At 38.5% G+C, this 20,190-nt stretch overlaps 1 protein-coding gene across 3 annotated transcripts in view; it reads left to right on the forward strand.

The window, feature by feature from the left end:
* The first annotated feature begins 374 nt into the window (after window positions 1-374).
* frem1a (Fras1 related extracellular matrix 1a) overlaps window positions 375-20,190 on the forward strand; it is a 45,622-nt gene continuing 25,806 nt past the window's right edge. For all 3 annotated transcript variants that reach the window (XR_010167319.1, XM_063900841.1, XM_063900842.1), the window contains exons 1-16: window positions 375-504; window positions 4,969-5,372; window positions 8,411-8,505; window positions 8,609-8,919; window positions 10,129-10,325; window positions 11,118-11,441; window positions 11,522-11,630; window positions 11,711-11,842; window positions 12,729-13,073; window positions 13,160-13,302; window positions 15,380-15,576; window positions 15,666-15,756; window positions 15,853-16,020; window positions 16,109-16,317; window positions 17,564-17,657; window positions 17,732-17,984. Coding sequence is in view for 2 of the 3 variants with exons in the window: in XM_063900841.1 (XP_063756911.1) it covers window positions 5,130-5,372; window positions 8,411-8,505; window positions 8,609-8,919; window positions 10,129-10,325; window positions 11,118-11,441; window positions 11,522-11,630; window positions 11,711-11,842; window positions 12,729-13,073; window positions 13,160-13,302; window positions 15,380-15,576; window positions 15,666-15,756; window positions 15,853-16,020; window positions 16,109-16,317; window positions 17,564-17,657; window positions 17,732-17,984 (2,911 nt within the window). In the remaining variant the exon portion in view is untranslated. The remainder of the gene's footprint in view (window positions 505-4,968; window positions 5,373-8,410; window positions 8,506-8,608; window positions 8,920-10,128; window positions 10,326-11,117; window positions 11,442-11,521; window positions 11,631-11,710; window positions 11,843-12,728; window positions 13,074-13,159; window positions 13,303-15,379; window positions 15,577-15,665; window positions 15,757-15,852; window positions 16,021-16,108; window positions 16,318-17,563; window positions 17,658-17,731; window positions 17,985-20,190) is intronic.

The following is a 20,190-nucleotide window of genomic DNA, read 5'->3' on the forward strand; positions in this document are numbered from 1 at the left end:
TCCTCGGCGCCATCTTTCAGTGTTCACCTGGGCCCATCCTGGTACTTTCAAGGTGTAAGAAGCTAAAAGACCTTAAACCTTAATTATTTTTTTTCACCAGAAGACTTGCAGGTTATGAATCCTTTTATAAATGAGATCCATTATCTGTCCTTTGGTGTTTCCCCTCCATTAGAGCACTGTGTGCCTTTTATCTTTCCCCTTCTCTGTTCAATAATGACAAAGCTGTTCCTTAAACCACCAGGCACTTTGGACAAGACTTTGATCTCAGACCCCGGTATTTGTCTTTGGGTTTTTCCGCTCTGATTACTGATCCCACAGCAGCAGCAACAAGAGGAGGAAGTACAACCCTTCACTCATCTCATTCTGCTGGGGGTGGAGTTTGTCCCTGAGCAGCGAGCAATTGTGTGGAAGTTGCAGTGTAAAGCAGAAGGGAGCGGACAGGTAGTGAAGAAGAAGAAGAAGAAGAAGAAGAAGAAGAAGAAGAAGAAGAATGTTACAGATCAGGTAAGGACATGTCTAAATGTATGTGCAGATCTCTGCTGGGGACTAATCTTGTTTACGAACAATGTTTCCTTGGAAGTCTTTTTCTTTTGTTCCCACTTTTCTTAATAACTTAAATCAGATTCATCTGCACAGTATTTAACAGACACAGCAAGTAGTCTCAATCATCACTGATTTAAAGGTAAAAACATTTTGAAAATGCACATACATGCTTTTTTGTTTCTCTTTGGTACCATGCACTGGTGCACTAAACATGTATCACATCACAGCTGTGGATTCTGGCAGGTAGGGAGTATTTGGGAACCTTCCCAGGTTTCTGTCTCACACTGTGGACTCTGCTTCTGGACGGCAGCCAAATGCTATCCTCTTGTGTTTTCAGCAGAATGCCATCTTCTTGCCCGATGGTCCGTCTTTCTTTGAAAATTGCTGCTCAGGACCCTGTCATTATTAAGATTAGAAGAAGAAGAAAAAGCTGTGAATGGGTATAACAGGCATTCCCAGCCGTGGAGCAAAGCCACTTGTTACATGACACATCACATTCTCTCACAGCTGTGTGTTTTATGTTCACTGACAGCTTGTGTTTTGGGAAAGGCAAGATACAACTCTGCCGGGTTATGGGCGGGTGACTTATTATGAGGATGGATTTAGGAGATTTTATTTGACCTTGGTGAATTTGGATTTGTGCTTGCACTTGGTGGAGGAAACAGAAGGATACATTTTGTTTCTTTAGTGGTCTTTAAATCGTCACTCTTAAGTTTAGCAGGTAAATGTTTTGGAAAAGTATTTTTTAGCACATAGAAGCTGAGCAGCGATAAACCCTGAATATATCACTGGGAATTTCTGCCAATTATAACCTATTTATGTATGAATGAACAATGTTTAAAAAATGTTCCTTTTAAAGCAGGGTCATATTAAGATCACACACTGCACCAGGGCCAATAAAACATATATATATATATATATATACAGCCGCAGACAAAATTATGACACCACTTCAGCATTATAATTTTTCTCTTGTTTTACTATTTATAGGTTTGTCTTTGAGTTAAATTTAAAAAAAATGTGTGTTGTATTCTATAAACTACTGACAACATTTGTCTGTGTTGGAATTCAACAGACTGGCTGCCACACATGTAGAGATTGAGATTTTTAGAAACATTTGGAGTGGTTTCTTAATTTTTTCCGGAGTTGTATATATATATATATATATATATATATATACATAGTAAAATAATATCTCTTCTGTACATAGCAATTACAAAGGTTTGGCTTTAACTGAAACTAATGCAGTAGCACTTACTCAGGTTATATAGATATAGGAGTTTGCACTTACTGTAAGTCACTTTGGATAAAGTGTTAGCTAATAGAAACGTTAGAAGTGTTGAGGCTGTCTGGTTTTGGAACGTGCATGTTGAACTTGACCCAAAAGATTCACATGGTTTTACTTGGCATCTGTGAACTGATGCACTGATGGTATCAACCTTATTTTAATGAAATGGTTTAGCCCTAAAGCTTTGCTGTTTTAATGCGTCTGTAACCAGACCTCTGAAGATTCCCTGTACAGAAGACCATTTTCCCAGGAGGAGAAGAATTCCTTTAAAAATCTGTGGAGCACTCTGAAAAAACTGATTTGAACTAAATGTATTATGTGAACAAATTTCAAATAATTCTTTTAGGTTAATTAGTAACATTAATTTTAAATAAAAAATATTATTGTTTTCAACAAACTCATAAAGATATGTGGAATTTGTTGACATAATACATGTAATTAAAGTCAATGTTTCAGTGTGTGTGTGTGAATCAGCTGGAGTGGTACCCCCAGCACTGATGTTTTCTTTGGGTCTGGGTTAGGAAGTGCATGTTCTACTACCACAGGCTAATGTGACTGTGGATGTGGTCTCTGTCTTTAGACACTGAGCAGATGCCGAGCCTCCTCCTGAAGGCCATGTCAGAAAACATCTGACCCCTGACGTGAGGTTAACTCACTGGGAAGTTGGTGGTCCTCTTCTGTCTGACTATTCCACATCACCCATCATGTCAGGAAATAGATGGCTCCCCTTGTTTGTTGACATATTCTAAAGCCACTGTAACATGAAGCCCTAACCAAACAGGAAGAGATCAAATGCAATCATGAGTCCTTCATGCAGCTTAACACAAGGACCTTTCCCAGCACCCCCACCTCGTCTGCAGCCCCCCCAGGCCATTGTGACCTAACACTGACTTGTTATCAGTGACTTGTAGTGTGACACAATGCTGCAGAGGTGTTATCTGCTCAAATCTCAGCTGGACTTTGTTTTGCTCTACAAACCGCCTATTTTTGCATCTCTACACTCCTTGTGTGTTTTAGACTTGAATGATTACTTTCAAGACACATTTATTTATTGCCTCAGTCAGCGTTCATGTTGAGTTCAGGGCTCTGTGCTGACAAGTTAAGTTCGTCCACACCAAAATCCTTTCTTTAATGGAGCCTTTTTTTATGCACATTATCATGTTTTACCAGGAAAGGACCCAACCCAAACTTCTGACTCACAAAAAAGAAAACTATTGTCAAAAACATCACTTTGTTGAAAATTGTAGGATAGCCCTTTTTGGCTGTTAAACACGAAAGACAAATCTCCAAATACCTTTTTTGCAAAAATAGACTGCCACATCTGTAAATGAATATATCAACTGAACATGTTTAATCCCCTCCATACTTAGATCACAGGGCAGAGAAAAGTCTGAAAAAAAGCACTTATATCAACATCTTAACAATGGATACAATTCAAAATATAAACAGTACTATGGACTATGTAAAATAACTATATGTAATGTGAAAAAGGTCATATTGTTCAATCTAAATAAAATGATCAACAAACTTTGCAGTTCCCCTCGGTTTTATGGAGCGTTTTAGCTGCTTTCAGCTCGTTGGTTTGGTCTTGGACCTGCAGGTTGACTTTTGATTCAGCACTCTTAACAATCTTTCAGATAAATCCACTGTATACTAGCTGCCCAGCAACCAACAGCAGACAGACCAAGTAAAAGCCGATAAACAGTTGGAAAATCCAAATATATGCTTTTAGTGCCCTGATCCACTGGAGGTGTGATAAGGCCACTCTTTGACACTACGTAAAAGGCGGTTGTGAACATTTAAAGTCCTGTTTTTACACTCAGCTCCTTGAACATGATCTTTCCGGCGCTCTAAACACTAGCATTGTTCATGGGGACAAGCTATGACATGTTCCCAGAGGCAGAGACTGATTATAAGGTGCTTCTCTGTTCAGGGTTTTTTTTCTGTGTGCGGTCTGGAGTAGGTGGAAGTGTTGAAAGAATGTAGCCGAATGACATCTGAAGCTTGTTTTCAAAGACAAAACAGCTATCACCGGGATCCAGGGTGAGATAAGAGGAAACTTTATTCATCGCTGTTAAGAAAAGACCAAAAAGGTACTTGGAGCCAACAGCAAAACTGAAAATAGAACAAAATTGTTTGATTGTAACAATTCGAGGCACCCTTAAGTTAAAATAATAATGTTTACAGATTTTGCAGGATGTTTGTCCCAGAGAATTTAAGACTTCTACAGTATATTGAAAGGCTTAGGGAGACTGTTTATTCAGCTCAAAGGTCATTGAAAAACATTGTGTCATTAATAGAGAGAGCATGTTAGCCTCGGGGAAAGGCCAGCTCTTGTCCATAATGAACATATTTCCTGGCAAGCAGAGCACATAGAGGAGTCACACAGTGTACGAATAGAGATGTGGAACATGCCTAAAGCTGCTAGTAAAATGAACATCTATTTAAAAAAACAATGAACAACAACTTTACACTCAGGGTTGTTATCATAAACCAGCAGTGCTTTCCTGTACATGCTTTTATTGGAGCGCATTTATCCTTCATTTTTTGTAATTCCTCTTTTTTCCTGTGGTATTGGCTGCTTATCAAATAAAACATTGGCTATGTGATGGAAAACGGATGTTTGATATGGGTAATGCAGTTTTAAAGGCATCACTTAATACAAAACTCTGCTATTAGCTAGCTTTAGGCTTTAGCTTATTGTTTTGGTTTAAGGCTTGAAACCTTTTAGCGACCATGTTTCCAGCAACAGTAACTGTGTGAGAAACAGACTTGCCACTAAGCTACATACTGCAACTAGCAGGACTCGGTGGAGACCCAAAAAAAAAGGAGATCAAATGTTACACTCATCAGGTGGACACAAACAGATGATCAGGATCTGTGTCTGCTGGATGTATACATGAGCTGTCCATTATATTTTAATTCTCACTTACTACTGAATCTTGTGTTTTTAATCTATGAAATGAAATACAAAACACTTTTACATGTTCCCTCAAATATTGTTTTATTTATTATTTGCTTGATGAAATGTTATTCTCTCCTCCTAAGAGGTTACAGAAATGATTAATAGAGAGTAAAATTGATGTTTTTCATACACAATAACGATGCCTTTCACTGAAAATGTTATTTCTTTACAGCTTCTGACCAATCATGTGAACTGGTTAAGCCAAAGGGAAATGAAGCTTCCTCTCGAGTGGACTACACTGTGGTTTATTTAATTAACTGTGTGTACCGGAAAGCTTCAGTTTGGAGCCAGTCCTTGAAGACCCTACAGGACGCCGGATTGTGACGGAAAGCGATGGGTTCACAGGGTCTCAGACTGGCCTGGACCTGGCTTCCAGTTCTTCTGCTGGGATTGACCTGCTCGTCGCATGGTTCCCTCGTGAAAGTCAATAAAGGTTTGAAAGTGAATCGAGGTCAGTTGGCCTACCTCCAGGACGGTGACCTGCAGTTCCATATCCCGCGTCAGAAGGATGCTTGCAAAGTGGAGGTGGTGTTAAATGAGCCCATAACTCAACGAGTTGGAAAACTCATGCCTCAGGTAATGGAAAAAATGTAGCGTTTACAATGAGAGCACAGTTCGTTCCAGGCCATTTACAGGGTGTAGTAAAATCAGGATGAATGCGTGCATCATAGCACTGTTTGACAGCCAACATGTAGGAAACATGTAATATATTATTAGTCCTGTGGTAACAAGAGCTCATTGCTGAGGGGTAAAACATTTCAGGGTGGGGATGTGTGCTCCATTGGCAACAACAACAACAACAACAACAACAATATATATACAATTTATATAGAGCTTTGCCTAATACTCAAAGATGCTTAAAAGATAAATATAAACATTTCATTAACCAGCTTTTTAAAATGTAATCAGCAAAATGAACTGGAATTATAAGTGGTTATCTTAATGCTTCAGACGGGGAGAATTAAGCAAACTGCACTTACCTGCATTTCGTGACAAGGCTCCCAGTTTTACATTACATTGTTTTTCCTTTTTTTTATCATCAAAAACAACAAATGGTTTGAGTTTAAAGTTTGTTAAACTTAACTAAATGGTATCAATGTGTTGAGTTTAATGGGCATCGAACACACCACAATTGACTTTGCTCCGGTCATTTTTACTATAGCCACCTAGAGGTCAGCGACGTCTTTGATTCGTTTGTAATAAACTATGTGAATAGATCACAGCTGCCTTCTGAACCTATAGCAGGTGTAACAGGCCCCCTCTAATACATATGTTATTCAGTAAAGGTAGTCATTAAAGAAAATCAACATATTCAACATTTAGAAATTGATAATCTAGCTCTCTTAAGTGTAAAGCCTTTTGGTTTAAGCAAGTTTAGCGCTCTGTACACTTAGGTAGAAGTCTGCCTATACCTTACCCCCCCTCTCTTGGGAATGAGTCTCCTCTCTAATGACTCCATGCTGACAGATACAGTGATCTGTTGAATGTCAGGAATAAGTCATTGTTCATGCTGGAAGGAAAAAAGTTAAGTTAAGTTGAAATGGAGGAAAACTGATTTTAAAGGACTGTATAAATATTCTGATCCGGATGTGGTTTGAAGCGCTACAGCCAGTCGGTCAGGACTGCTAAACTAAACTTAAATGAGATGAGCACCACCAGTTTCCAATGGTCTTCTTTATTGAAGATTCGATGACATACTTAGTTGTGTGGTTCTGAAATAAACCCATACAAACAGGAAATGAATAAAGTATACATTTAATACAGTATGTTATCCCACGTTGATGAATCAATCCTGTGTAGCTGCTACAGCATGTGGACTTGTTATTACACAGGTATGACTGCGCATGCAGAACCCTCGTGGCCATTAACGGCTCACATGCACACACGTTTTGCCCTATGCAGCTTACTAGCAGCTTGCTAAATTAACAGGAGGGCACTACAACCACTTTTATACCATACCATAGTTATCAGGTTATATACATACAATTACACACATATTTCCCAAACCTGAAATAGCACTTAACAGACGCTACAAAATTGTTCATTAAACTAACTACCACAGACTAGCCTGCTAAGCGGAGAATTAGCATTTTCCCTTTACAGTGTAAAGAACAGCATGACATCATTAAACTAACGGTTCCAATAGAGTTTGCACTTACTTTTAGTTGTCACGCACACATTCAACTGTCAAGTAGGCTTCAACTGTCAACTGTCAACTAGAAACAGGCACAATAATGCGGCAACCAGAACTCCTCGCAGTTCGCATTAAACTCTTACTCCCCACTGACTACGCGAGCCTGCTGGAATTCCCTTACGTGCATACTGCCCCCTGATTGGTCCATTTTCCCTACATTACGGTGGACCTTTTTAACATAAGTATTAAAGTTGAAACATACCATTACTATGCACACAACAAAGTGATATTTGAATCATAATAATACATATGATTTATAAAGCGCTTTTCCTAATGCTCAAAGATGCTTTACATAAAATCTGAACAGAAAAATATAGAAAAACAACAAAAGTCATAAATACAGAGTAAAATTGGGGGAAGGGGAGTGGATTAGAGATTGAAAGCTAGAATGAATAAATGAGTTTTGAGAGATTTTTTGAAGGATTCTAGAGTGTTGGCCTTTCGGCTGTGACTGGGAAGGGAGTTCCAGAGGGTGGGGGATGCTGCAGCAAAGGCCCTGTCATCCCAGGTCCGAAGCTTTGTCCTGATAGGCTGCAGTAGATTAGCGTCAGCAGACCTGAGGCAACGGGTGGGGGTGTTTTGTTGGATGAGGTCACTGAGGTAGGGGGGGCAAGGTTGTTGATGGCTTTGTAGGTGAGAAGTAATATTTCAAAGTCAATCAAGTGTTTGATTGGGAGCCAGTGGAGGTCGTGGAGGATAGGGGTGATGTGATCAGAGCGCCGGGTGGAGGTTAGCAAGCGGGCAGCAGAGTTTTGGACATATTGCAGTTTATTTAGGATGCATGCAGGTGAACCAAATAGAATGCTGTTGCAGTAATCAAGTCGGGATGTCATGAAGGCATGGATGAGAGTTTCAGCAGCGGTGTATGAGAGGGAGGGTCTGATGCAGGTGATGTTTTCATGAATCATGAGTTTAGTTAGGAGGAAATGACCACTAATTTACTGTTCGATTCAACTATTAGTATGATTTGAGAGACTTGTTTGTAGTTTGTGATTAACATTTTTATCAGGTCTTCTCATTGGCCAAAAAGCCTTATGTGTTCTGACTAGAAAACTGTGTATGTTATGCTAGCAATTGATAGTAATTACCAATTTGGAAGTATATTGAATGAAATCAGGTAAAACTGTCTCTATTTTCTTTAAAAAGTTATAAAAAGTTATGAATATAGAGGGAATATTTCAAAATTACTGAACTATAAAATTAATTACTGTACTTTAATTTCAGTTTGGGTATTTATGTCTTCCTTTGCAGATGAACTGGTATTTAATATGATTCCATTTGGTAATTATGTTATACTCATCACAGATAGGCCTACTACATTTTGGGAAATTTTAACAATTTACTTTGCAAAGCCATGTGCATATACAGTAATAGTATCATTACATTTGACGATAAAAACATCTCCCTTTTATTTGTGCAGGTATTTGATTGCCACTATCTGGCTGATGAGGTGAAGTATGTACATAATGGCTGCCCATTGTTAAAGGAGGACAATATGAAGCTGCGCCTGTACAGGTAGGCTACTACGCCTGGCTGTCCTCCAAATCGGAATCATTATTATATATTACATATCTTTCTCTTCCTTTCATCTTCCTGACCATGTGTTTTATTTGACCAGGTTCACAGAGACAGAGACACACATGGAGGTGTTTTCCCTTCATGTGGACATTATTGAACCTGATTGCAGCATCATAAAGCTGGGGCCAAAGTTCTTGGAGGTTCCTGAGTTCTACAGCCTCTCTGATGCTGTGGATGGCAATGTGGTGTCCTTTCACTATGAGAAGAAGTCCAGCCTGGAGTGTACTGTCCATATAAGTAGCCATGACAGCCATCTGCCAGCCCACGGACTGCTGGTGACAGGAGAGCCAGATAAGGCTACTGTAAGAGGGGATGAGCCGGAGAGCTTCATCCACCTACGCCAGCAGCTAGGTAACATATGCAAACTTTATCCATTGATCGAAAGAAAATCCACAAATAAAAAAAGGATTTCATTCAGAAATAAAAGCTGCTTAATAAAGGTGTTATCAGCAGGGTTGGGAGGGTTATATTAAAAATGAAATCCGTTAGAGAACTAGTTACATGTCAAAAAATGTAATCAGTAACAAAATATCAAAGTAATGTATCGTGATAACTTTCATATTACTTTTGCAAAGTTAAATAATTTAAAAATAAATACCAATAAGACTTTTTTTTACGATAACGTAACCTTAGTAAAGAAGAAACTGAGATATTTTTATATAAAAAATGTAGTAACAATAATAGTTCACAAATGCTAATGAAGCTTAACACATTAATCAAACGCAAACTGTATTTTTGTTTAATAAATAAGGTGTTTACCTACTGCATTAAAAAAGACTGTATTCAAAATAAAGAAGTATTAAAGTAGCTTAATATAAACCATAAAGAAAATTAGTTTAGTACGTGTACCTATACTATATCGATCTTTATTTTTTAATGATGTAATAGTGATCTGAATACTTTATTTTAAGTAATTGTAATCAAATAGTTACCTTTTGTTATTTCGTCATTACATGATCTTGTTACATGTGATCCGTTATTCCCTAAGCCTGCTTTTGCCACTGCAGGGCTGATGTTGGCAAATCACTCCTCCATTGATCCACAAATAGACCATGTATTTGATTCAGAAATACTAGCTGCTAAGTAAGGGTGTTATTCTTTTGTTCTTTGTATTCTAGTCCTGATTTATTGTATCAATAAACTAATCATTTTTCTGTAGATGTGGAAAATCAAACAACAAATCCACTATCTGTGGAATCACATGTGATTCTAACATATTTTAAGTGGTTCTGGTGCCATACATGTCTGTTTATATAACATATCCTGTTAAAGATGAGTGCAGTCCTTATGTTAGTGACATGACACACTTATTTTATACTTAAACGGTAAAGCGAGTAAGATAAAGTATGGACGTTTGTTTGAGAAGAATAAGATTCATATCACATTTTTTTGTCTGCATTAGAATAAAGAAAGTACTGATATGCAGTCACCCAATTACTGATAAGAATATATCTTGGTTTGGAAAGTCTGTTCATCCCTCTGGGTAAGCGTGGAATCAGTTGAGTGGGATATTGGAAAACTATTTGTGAAGTGAAGGGTCCTTTTGAATTGTGTTTTCAGATAATAAAGCCAGAGCGATGTGTAAATCAGATGGCTGCCTGAAGGGTTTGAAGCTGGTCAAATTCACCAAAATTCCATGTGATGACTTCCTGATGATGGGGCTGAGGTATCAGCACATAGAACCCCCATCTCCAGATGTGGACTACATCGCAATCAGACTGGACCTGAAGGACACCAGGAGTGGCAACATATATCAGGTAGTCTGGCTTTGTTAATAACAACTCTTCAGTTGCTTTCTTTAGTCCTACAAGTTAGTAATTTTTTTTACTACCTGTACTAGGACTTGGATTTTCACAAAATCTTTATTTTATTTTGGGCTAACAGTGGCTAATCTTTGCCACTGTTAACCCAAAATGGTGTAAAGTACATTTACTCAAGTACTGTAATTAATTAAAACATGTAGGTCCCTGTACTTTATTTGAGTAATTCTCCTCACTACAAATGTTCTCCTTTAAATCCAGTAGATTTGTTTTAGATATTTAGTTATATACTTTGCAGATTTAGGTTGTTATAAAATAAAAATCAACACTATTTTCGTTTGAGTTTAACAGTTGTATATAAGTTAATTTAAATGAACCACACCTTTCCCAAGTACACCGTTAAAGTGATAAACACATTAATGCATCAATCATTTAATAAAATAATTAAAACATACGTGTTGTTTGAAGGTGCTTTTCTACATAACGAATACTTTTACTCTTAGTTCTTAGAGTATATTTGATGCTTATATATTTTTTGCTTCTACTTAGTTACATTTTTGAATGCAGGACTTGTAACTGAGTATTTTTACACTGTTGTATTGCTACATTTACTTCCGTCTCTGGTTGAATGTCAGCACAAATGACTTTAATCACTTGTGAAGTTAAATATAGCTTAACTTTCTATTTTATTTATTTATCTATTTTCTTTTTTATGCCCACACATTTAAAGTGTTTAACCTTAGCTTTTAAAGTGTTGACACTAAAGATCCGCCTCCTTTCTTGTTGAAGTCTGAACAGGCCTGGATTCCAGTCGGGATTGTTGGTGCGATGCCCAACCAGCCTCCCAAACTGTCCTTCATGTCCATGTTTATCCTGGAGGTGGACCAGTTCATCCTCACTCCGCTCTCCACTGCTACACTCGACTCTGAGGATGAGGAAACTCCCAAACAGCTTCTAGTTTTCAACATCACCAAACCGCCTGCGGAAGGGTTCATCACCCATCTGTCCGATCATACTCGCCCAATCTCCTCCTTCACATGGCTCGATCTCAACGACATGCTCATTGGGTATCAACCTCCCAATTCCTCACTTACCCAACGCAGGAATTATGAGGTAGGATTTACCTTTCTTATACAAAGTATAGTTTGGTGTAGTCAAAGGTTTCTGAAAATCCTTGTCCTCCTCCCCTACAGGTGGAATTGGAGGTTCACGATTTTTTCTTTGAGAAGAGCCAATCCATGACGGTTCACATGTCTGTTAGGAATGCAGATACAAATGCACCCAGAGTGTCATGGAACATGGGTATGTTAGCATGGTCACCTTAAAAACACACACAAGGTCTTTCAAATGCATTGGAGAAATTAAGTTGTTTATTTTTTTAGGCCTCAGTCTTTTGGAGGGTCAGTCTCGACCAATAATGTGGGAGCAGTTCCAGATTGTGGACAACGATAACATAAATGCTGTTCGTATCATCACTGTGGATGGCCTGCAGCATGGACGACTCACTGTCAGAGGTAGGACCACAACATCTGCCAGTGGAGATTAAAAAAAAACCTCACATAACGGCTAAAATCAAAGGTTGAGTACATTAATGCTAGAATCTGTCCGTCTATGATGCAGATGTGTCTTAAGATAACAGAGACAAGGTTTGAACACTATATTATAGGTCTCAGATATACGCATAAAATGTCTCTGAACAGTTTGGCTTGAAATACATTACATCACATTGCATTTGACTGACACTTTTGTCCAAAGCAATTTACAATAAGTGCAATAAACCATGAGCATTCAAACTCAGAACAACAAGAAAAGTGCTAACACATTTACTTCAAACAAGCAAGTAAGTTAAACTCTCAAGTGCTTCTTTTTATTTTATTTTGCCAAACACCATGCAAATCATGCATTATAGCATCCCTTAAACCCGTCTGTTTCAGCCCTGTTCCAAAAGTGCTGATTCCGTGTCTGTAGCTTTAAATGCTAATGAGCTGCTGCTGGCCATGCCCCTCTGAGATGTGATTGGTTAAAAAAACACAATGGAGCTCTAGGAGGAGATCCAGGTGATAAGGTGGACTGGGGTTAGCTTGGTTGGTTATTGGCTAATGGTTGCACAACCCAAAAAAACATTGTGACATCACAAAGACAAAATCACAAAAATTGACTTCAACTTTTGCGTAACCAACACTCCATTTGTCATTCACCAATTCCAATAACAGACCATGACAGGGCCCACCTTTCCAGAAGTATCACACACATTCCACTTTTATGCATGCCTGCTCGGTGGTATTATAAACTGCTCAACAAAAGTGACAACGTTTTCAGTTAAAGAGAAGGACTCGATTGTATAAATAAGTAGTGTAAAACCTTCAAGTATTTTACTTGGTTGTATCATGTTAAATCCAGGGGGAAAGGGCTTCACGTTCACTGTCAATGACCTCAAAGCGGGCGTGGTCCGCTATCATCACGACGACAGCGATTCCACCAAAGACTTCATTGTCTTCCGCATCACTGACGGCCTCCATCAGACCCGACACAAGTTCCCGATCAAGATCCTGCCGAAGGATGACAGCCCTCCGTTCCTCATCACCAACATGCTCCTAGAGGTGTCTGAGGGCCAGCTGGCTCTGCTCAGAGGCTCCACCCTCCAGGCCTCAGACATGGACTCCAGCGACGACTACATCCTCTTCAACATCACCCGTCCTCCACAGGCAGGAGAAGTCATGAAAATGCCACCAACAGGGCTCACAGGTCAGACAGATGGGTTGTTTCTCTGGTTAACCTACATGGGGTGTGTTTTTGTTTCTTAACCAGCTCATGTTTCCATTCCTAACCAGGTTATCCTGTCAGCCACTTCCTGCAGAAAGACCTGTCTCAGTCCATGGTCTACTATCGTCACCTAGGAAACGAGGTGTTTGATGACTCCTTTGAGGTGGTGCTGTCAGATTTCAATGACCCCCCCAACCTATCAGAGCCTCAAGTGGGTAACACACAGTGGTGGAAAGTAACTAAATACATATACTGCAGTATTTCACTCAAGTACATTTATGAGATACTTGTATTTAACCTTTCATTTTACGCTACTTTTTACATTTTGGAAGCAATATTATATTTTTTACTCCACTAAATTTCTTTTGAAGATTAGTTACTACTTACTTTTTCCACGTTAATATTATTTATACAAAAAGTAAATTAACTAATACATTAGGATGTACTATTATGGATGGAGGCACCTGGCAATATACAAGTAATAAAAAAGTAAGTTATTTTATCCTTACTCAGCGGCAAACTTAGAATTAATTCATTAATTATAATCCAGTATTTCAATATTCTTTATTACAAAAAATGGCCTTTTAGGGAACGAGTACTTTTAGATGTGGTACATACGTTTATTTTACAGGTAATACTTTTGTATTTTTACTCAAGTATCATTATGAATGCAGGACTTTTACTTTTAACACAGTTTTTCTACACTGTGGTATTATAACTTTTACTTAAGTTCAATATCCTATTTTACAACACTGGTAACACACACATATCTCTATAAAATGTAATTCAATATCAAATAAGTATTAGATCAGTTTTTCTCATACGGCCTGCACTTTCAACAATACTCCTCCCTCATAAACCCTTAACACAGAATCATAATTTTTGTAGGTATGAATTTAGTTTAAGGTTCTACTGTCAGATGTACAAAGACACAGTGGTGCCTTTAGCTAAAAGCTAACTCTAGCATGCTAACTTACGGATGTTTTGCAGTTAATGTTTATTATGTTCACTTTCTCACTTGTGTTGGCAGTTAAGAGTTATTAGTAGTTAACACAAAGTAGGGCTGATTTTGTAAGGTATTCAAACATAAGCCAATGTGAAACAGTACATTTCTTTGACCTGATGATGGTGCAAGAGGAACACCAAAGCTTTTTGCTAGTGTTTGAACTTTCCTGACTTCCAAGACCATAGTCGAGGAGTTCAAGGGATAGTCGTCCAGGGCCAAAGCAACAGGCTCCGGGTTCAGTAACCCACTCAATAAGGCCAGCTTTATCTTCGAAGGCTGTTATGTTTAGTTGCAATTTAGTTAACTTTATTTACAGATTGATAGCTGCTGCTAGTCCCGTTCCCACTTCTGCTGATATTTGTTTTACTGCTGGTGATGTTAAATTACATGATGGATTTCTTCTGTGTTAGTGATGGAAGTTCTCCTAATAGAAGACATGAAGCTGCGGAGGGATGATGGATATTCTTACCTCTACTTTGAGATTAGATGAAAATATTTTTTTTAATTTAAATAGTAATTGTTAAATACATTGTTATTTTCGTTTCCTCAGGTTTGAACCATTATTTACAACATGAAGTATAACAGTGGAATAATAGGTTATCGCTTTGTCATTAAACAGTCCTAAATTCTGTTTTAATTATATCAATAAGTTTAGGGGAAGAAGGATAAATATAAACTGTTTTAAACAACATTAGAAAACTAATATTGTTAATAATCAATCTATACAAGATGCTTTTGTTGATTAGTTAAACAAACATATGTGTATTATTACAGAAAGATGAATACTTATTTTAAATAGGAAATAGTAATCTCCATAAATGGTTCAACAAAAAAAAAGTTAAAGTAAAGTTTCTGGAACCTCTTCAGCTGAGTTTGCTTGTAACGTAATTTGTTATCGGGTTTCTGGAGCGCAACAGAAGAGCGTGAATCACATGACGTAGGTAAACAGAAAACGCTCCGTAGACTAGACCGGTCTACGTCAGCTGGGTCCTCAGTCGACAAGGTAGGATGTCCTCCGAAGGATGCAGCCGCTGAATTGAAACACCGCTATAGCTCTACACATGCACGCGCCACACACATACCCCCTTCGCTCTCTCTTAAAGGGACAGGCGCCCATACTTTTCATGACCCTATTATAATACTAGCATGGCTAAAAAAGATGTAATGAAAACATCGACTGGGAACACCTAGGTCTAGGATTATTAGCTCTATTTTGAAATTGCATTACTGTATTGTACTTGATTTCTGATCAAGTGATCTATTATGGTTTCTTGTGGTGCAGGTGGTGATGGTGCACATAGAGCCTGTTCCAGACCAACCACCCAAAGAGGTTCCTGGTTCCAGTCGGTGTCTTGTGATCAAAGAAACAGACGTGGTCCATATAACCCGGCAGCAGCTGCACTTTGTAGACCAGGAGTCCCCAGACAGTGAGCTCACATTTACGGTTACAACTTCGCCTTTCTTCACTGGTCCTCACAGGTGAGTGTCTCCTCAGCTTCAGAAAATAGAAGGTAAAACCAACGTGAACATCTCTTGTGTGATTTACATTCTGTTGTCTTCATGAGCAGCAGTCCAGATGCTGGGAGGCTGTTTTTAGTCGACAGTATGCCCAAATTCTCCAAAGACTCCAACGCCCCAGTCCTGAGGCTCTTCACACAGGTGATCATTTTAGTTTTTTGTTTACAAATAAACTGTAGGTTCATTAAGTAAATCTAGCTCATCTAAATAAACCTTTATTTTCATGTTTGTTTCCAGCATGCAGTGAACTTCATGAAAGTTGCTTACATGCCTCCAGTCATGGACATTGGCCCTTACCCTCAGTATATTCAATTTGTTCTCTCCGTAACCAACCACCTGGGCAAAACAGTCACTGGGATCTGCTTTAACATCACTGTGGTGCCAGTAGACAACCAGCCACCACAGGTGCAGAAGAATACTCAATATGTGTTCCTCATTTCTTGCGTTGATATGTTTGAATATCTAGAAACAGTGTGGATACGTTCTGTTGCAGGTTATTACCAACCCTCTGTCAGTAGACGAAGGAGGGGATGACTTGATCGGCCCTGACCATCTGCAGCTGTCAGACGTGGACTCCATGGAAGAAGCCCTGCAGGTGGTGCTTCAGAGGGAGCCGCATCACGGAGCGCTGCAGCTAGGGGGCCTCCCACTGAAACCAGGCAACGCTTTCACCGTGCAACACCTGAAAAGCCTTAAAGTGAGGTCAGACATCATGCCTCCTCTGTTCGTTCATTTCATGTGGGACTCGCACCGCAAAAATGGCATGCATGGAAACACCTTTACAATACATGCATATAATTGTATAAAGTCCTCTCTACGGAAGCCCTTACATTAAAGTGGAAAACACTTTAGAATACATGTCTAAATTGATCAGAAACAGGTTTTTTTTTGTTGCCATATGAATAGGTTAAACAATAGATTTCACATCTTACTAGGTAAAAGTCAGGAAGCCTGAGTTCCACAAGAGCATCACTGCCTCAAGTTCTAAATTGGACAGACCATTTTACCCCATCCGAAAAGGTATTATTAACCTGGAATAAGGAGCTTAAGAACGATTATAGTAGCATGATTTTTTTTCTAAACACATGGAGAAAACTATTAAGATCAGACTGTGATAGATGGATGACAATAATGTTTCAGTTGCCTCTCAGGGCTCCCAAAATCTCTGACACTGTCAAAAAAAACACTGAACAATAAGATATATGCATGGCTGATGGATTGCCCAGTTGAATCTCACTCAAAATACTTATGAGAAAGCTCTGAGCCCTAGATGGCAGTACAAACATAGCCTTAATGCATAAATCAAGTTAAAAGGCTATCATCTTAAACTGAGAGAGCTAAAGACTGGTGGCTTCCATTCAGTGGTGAAGAGCAACAAACTACATTTACTCAAGTTCACCTTTGAGGTACTTTTACTTTACCTGAGTATTTTCATTTTATACTACTTTATTATTCTACTCTACTAGATTTTGTAATTCAAATTTAATACTGTATATTATTATTACATATAATATATGATTATTTGGTATAAATAAAACCATCCAACATTTAAACAACTAAAACCAAAAGTGTTTTGCTAAAAACTATTTCACAGTTCCATCTTCTTCATTTGAAGATTTGCTGCTTTTGCAAATCTGCTTTTAATATATTTAAAACAATTTTAAAAATTAGTATTTAATCAGAATACTTTAAGTACAAATTTCCTTATCTTACTTAAATACTTTTACCATACTGTTCTCGAGTATTCTGCAGTCATTTTACTTTTGGAATATTTTTACAGTGTGGTACTAATACTTTTGCTAATACTGCTAGCGTATACTTTGCCCATGCAACAGCAATCAAATACCAAAGCTGTGTAGAACATTCATTTAATTTAATTCTTACATCAAGCATTCTGTCTATTTCGTCACCTAGCAAGTCTTAATGTTGTCTCTCATTTCTCAATCAGGTACAAGCACGACAGCTCAGAAACTTTAGAGGACAACCTTGAATTCATTGCAACAGATGGCACCAACTCAGTCAGCTTTGTCCTGCAAGTGAAGGTAAGCTAACTGGACCAGCTTTTTGACCTTAAATTCGGTACTGAGAAAAACTGAACCATTCATGTCTTCTGCAGGTGATGCCTATCAATGATGAAGTCCCAGTGTTGGTTGCTGGTTTGAAACCTGTTCTCAGCTGTGCTGAGGGACAGGAAGTGGTCATCACAGCTGAGTATATCTACGCTGCTGATGCTGACAGTGACAACAGCAGCCTGGCCTTCCTGATCGCCCGGCAGCCGTATCATGGTGTGGTTCTGCGGAGCTCAGTGGTGGTTGATCGCTTCCTACAGGCAGACATCACTGCAGGGGTCATCAGCTACAGACACACAGGTGGGCATCAGAGGGGGGCTTCAACGCTAAAGTGACTATAGCCTTTCTTTGGACCAATTTACAGTATTACTGCTGCACATTTGAGGTACTTTACCTGAGTATTTTCATTTTTATACTACTTTATGCTTCTACTCCACTACATTTTGGAAGCTCATTTTGTACCTTTTACTGCATTTCTTTACAGATTTATTTACAACTTACTTTATTAATTCAGATTCTGACACATAATACTTAGGACAAACCTTTAAAATATGGTTATCTGGTATAGATGAAACCATTCAACTTTATATTTAATGACTAAAAACACAAGTTGGTTAGCAGAAAAGTAATTGGCAATCACCCTGTAGAACCCAATACAGAAAAGCATTAGCAAATTATTTTTTGACCTTTCAGATGTTGTTGTAGGGGGCGTCTGGTGCAGAAATTACAGAGTTTTCACATGTTTGTAAGTCTTTAGGGAAATGTTGTAATATTGCAACGTTGGCCTTAGGTGGGAGCAGAATTTTTGTATTTCTCCTCACATTGTCTGAATAAATATATTGAACAACTAAGGGTTAATTTGCAGGATTGATTGTTTACTTAGGGACTTAGTATCATTATATAGCATGAATAATAATCACGCATCAGTCATATTTTTTTATGAATAGTCATTTATTAAACAATAATATGTTATGATTAGAGCAGAATCATTTTAGATACATGTCAAAAATACATTAGGTTACAAGCAGGGCTTGAAAACGAAATTATTTTTCAATCGTTCCGTTCCGAACGGTTCAGGCATGTTTAACGTTTTCGTTCTTGCGTTCCGCCACCAACATATCGTTCCTGAACCGGTTCGGAACGTAAAATATCGTTCGTTCTTATCGTTCCGGCAGTGTTTGGCGGGCCTATCAAGTCTATGTGTGTGGACTTTACCTTAGAATAGGCGTAGGCTACTCATTAGTATTTGCCCTTGATTTACACCGTAGCTCTGCCCAAAAATAATAGGCTAAATCACCGGCGGCATCCAAAAACATTCTGATGGGCTATCCATCCCACATAGCTTACTGTAGCCTGTAGGCCTATTCCATGATAAATAATTTCTTATCAAAAACATTTCTGGATAAGTGGGGGAGAGACGGGACGAATGAAACACGTGCGCCAATGCGCGAGATCCACATTTCTGTTAAGCTTTTTTTCTACCATTCTGAAGACTATATTTAATCTAATTCACTTATTCTATTATTATTACTTTAGGCTACTTACTTGAGCCCTGTTGCAGAATTTATAGTGGATCCTCCTGTTTTATTTTGATCCAGCATTAAGGCGTGGGTGACGATTGAAACAAGTGTTTCATTCGTCGAGTGTCCTCCTATACTGACACTTAAATCCTTTTTGTCAGTAAAACTGACAACGTTAACATTTCAGACTTTCGGATTTATTAAAGTAACGATTCATCTGCTGTATGGTCATAACATCCTACTGCATAAAACAACTAAAACAACTTTTGATCACAAAAAAACTACGACGGGTAAGATGAATGTAGGCTACTGACAGAATAGCCTACATGTTTCATATGTGTACTGTTCTCGAGGAAATCGCTGTTTCATTCGTCCCTGCTCTCCCCCTCTCCTGCTAGAAACTCCTTACCTGGTTGTAAGTTTTATCCATATGGAGATCTTCGAAGGCTTGCTCAATAATTCCGAACCCCGCTTATAAGCGAACATGTTGTAGCCTGTCTGTTGCTGACAAATATACCTCCAATTTCCTATTTAACGCCGCATTAAATGAGAAATGTTTTCTCATCGGGTTTTCCTGGTTCCGTCCCATCTAAACAACACGTAAAAGCCAAAATAAATGTAAGCATTCAATCCGTAACAACCAAACTAGCCAGCTAACATTAAGTCCTAATTGGCTATATAGCTAATGTTGGCTAGTTAGCTCACATTAACAGTGTAGCTGATTCGTTTTTCGCTGCTAGAAATGTCTAATACATAGATTTTATATTTATATATTTATATTTGTAACCTTGTAGTGAGTTACTGCTAAGTTAACGTTATTATTGTAGACTCGGTTAATTAAACTCAGTTACCTTTGTTGATGTTTTATATAGCTCAGCTTCAAAAGCATCGCCTCTCGCTGGGGTGTGATTCGTGACAGCAGCCTGCATTGAGCCTAGCGGGCAGCGAAGTGAACGTTCAACCGGAAGTAGTCTTTTTTCCCCTGA

Source organism: Eleginops maclovinus, chromosome 14, assembly GCF_036324505.1.
Source record: "Eleginops maclovinus isolate JMC-PN-2008 ecotype Puerto Natales chromosome 14, JC_Emac_rtc_rv5, whole genome shotgun sequence".
In the NCBI taxonomy this organism is placed as follows: domain Eukaryota; kingdom Metazoa; phylum Chordata; class Actinopteri; order Perciformes; family Eleginopidae; genus Eleginops; species Eleginops maclovinus.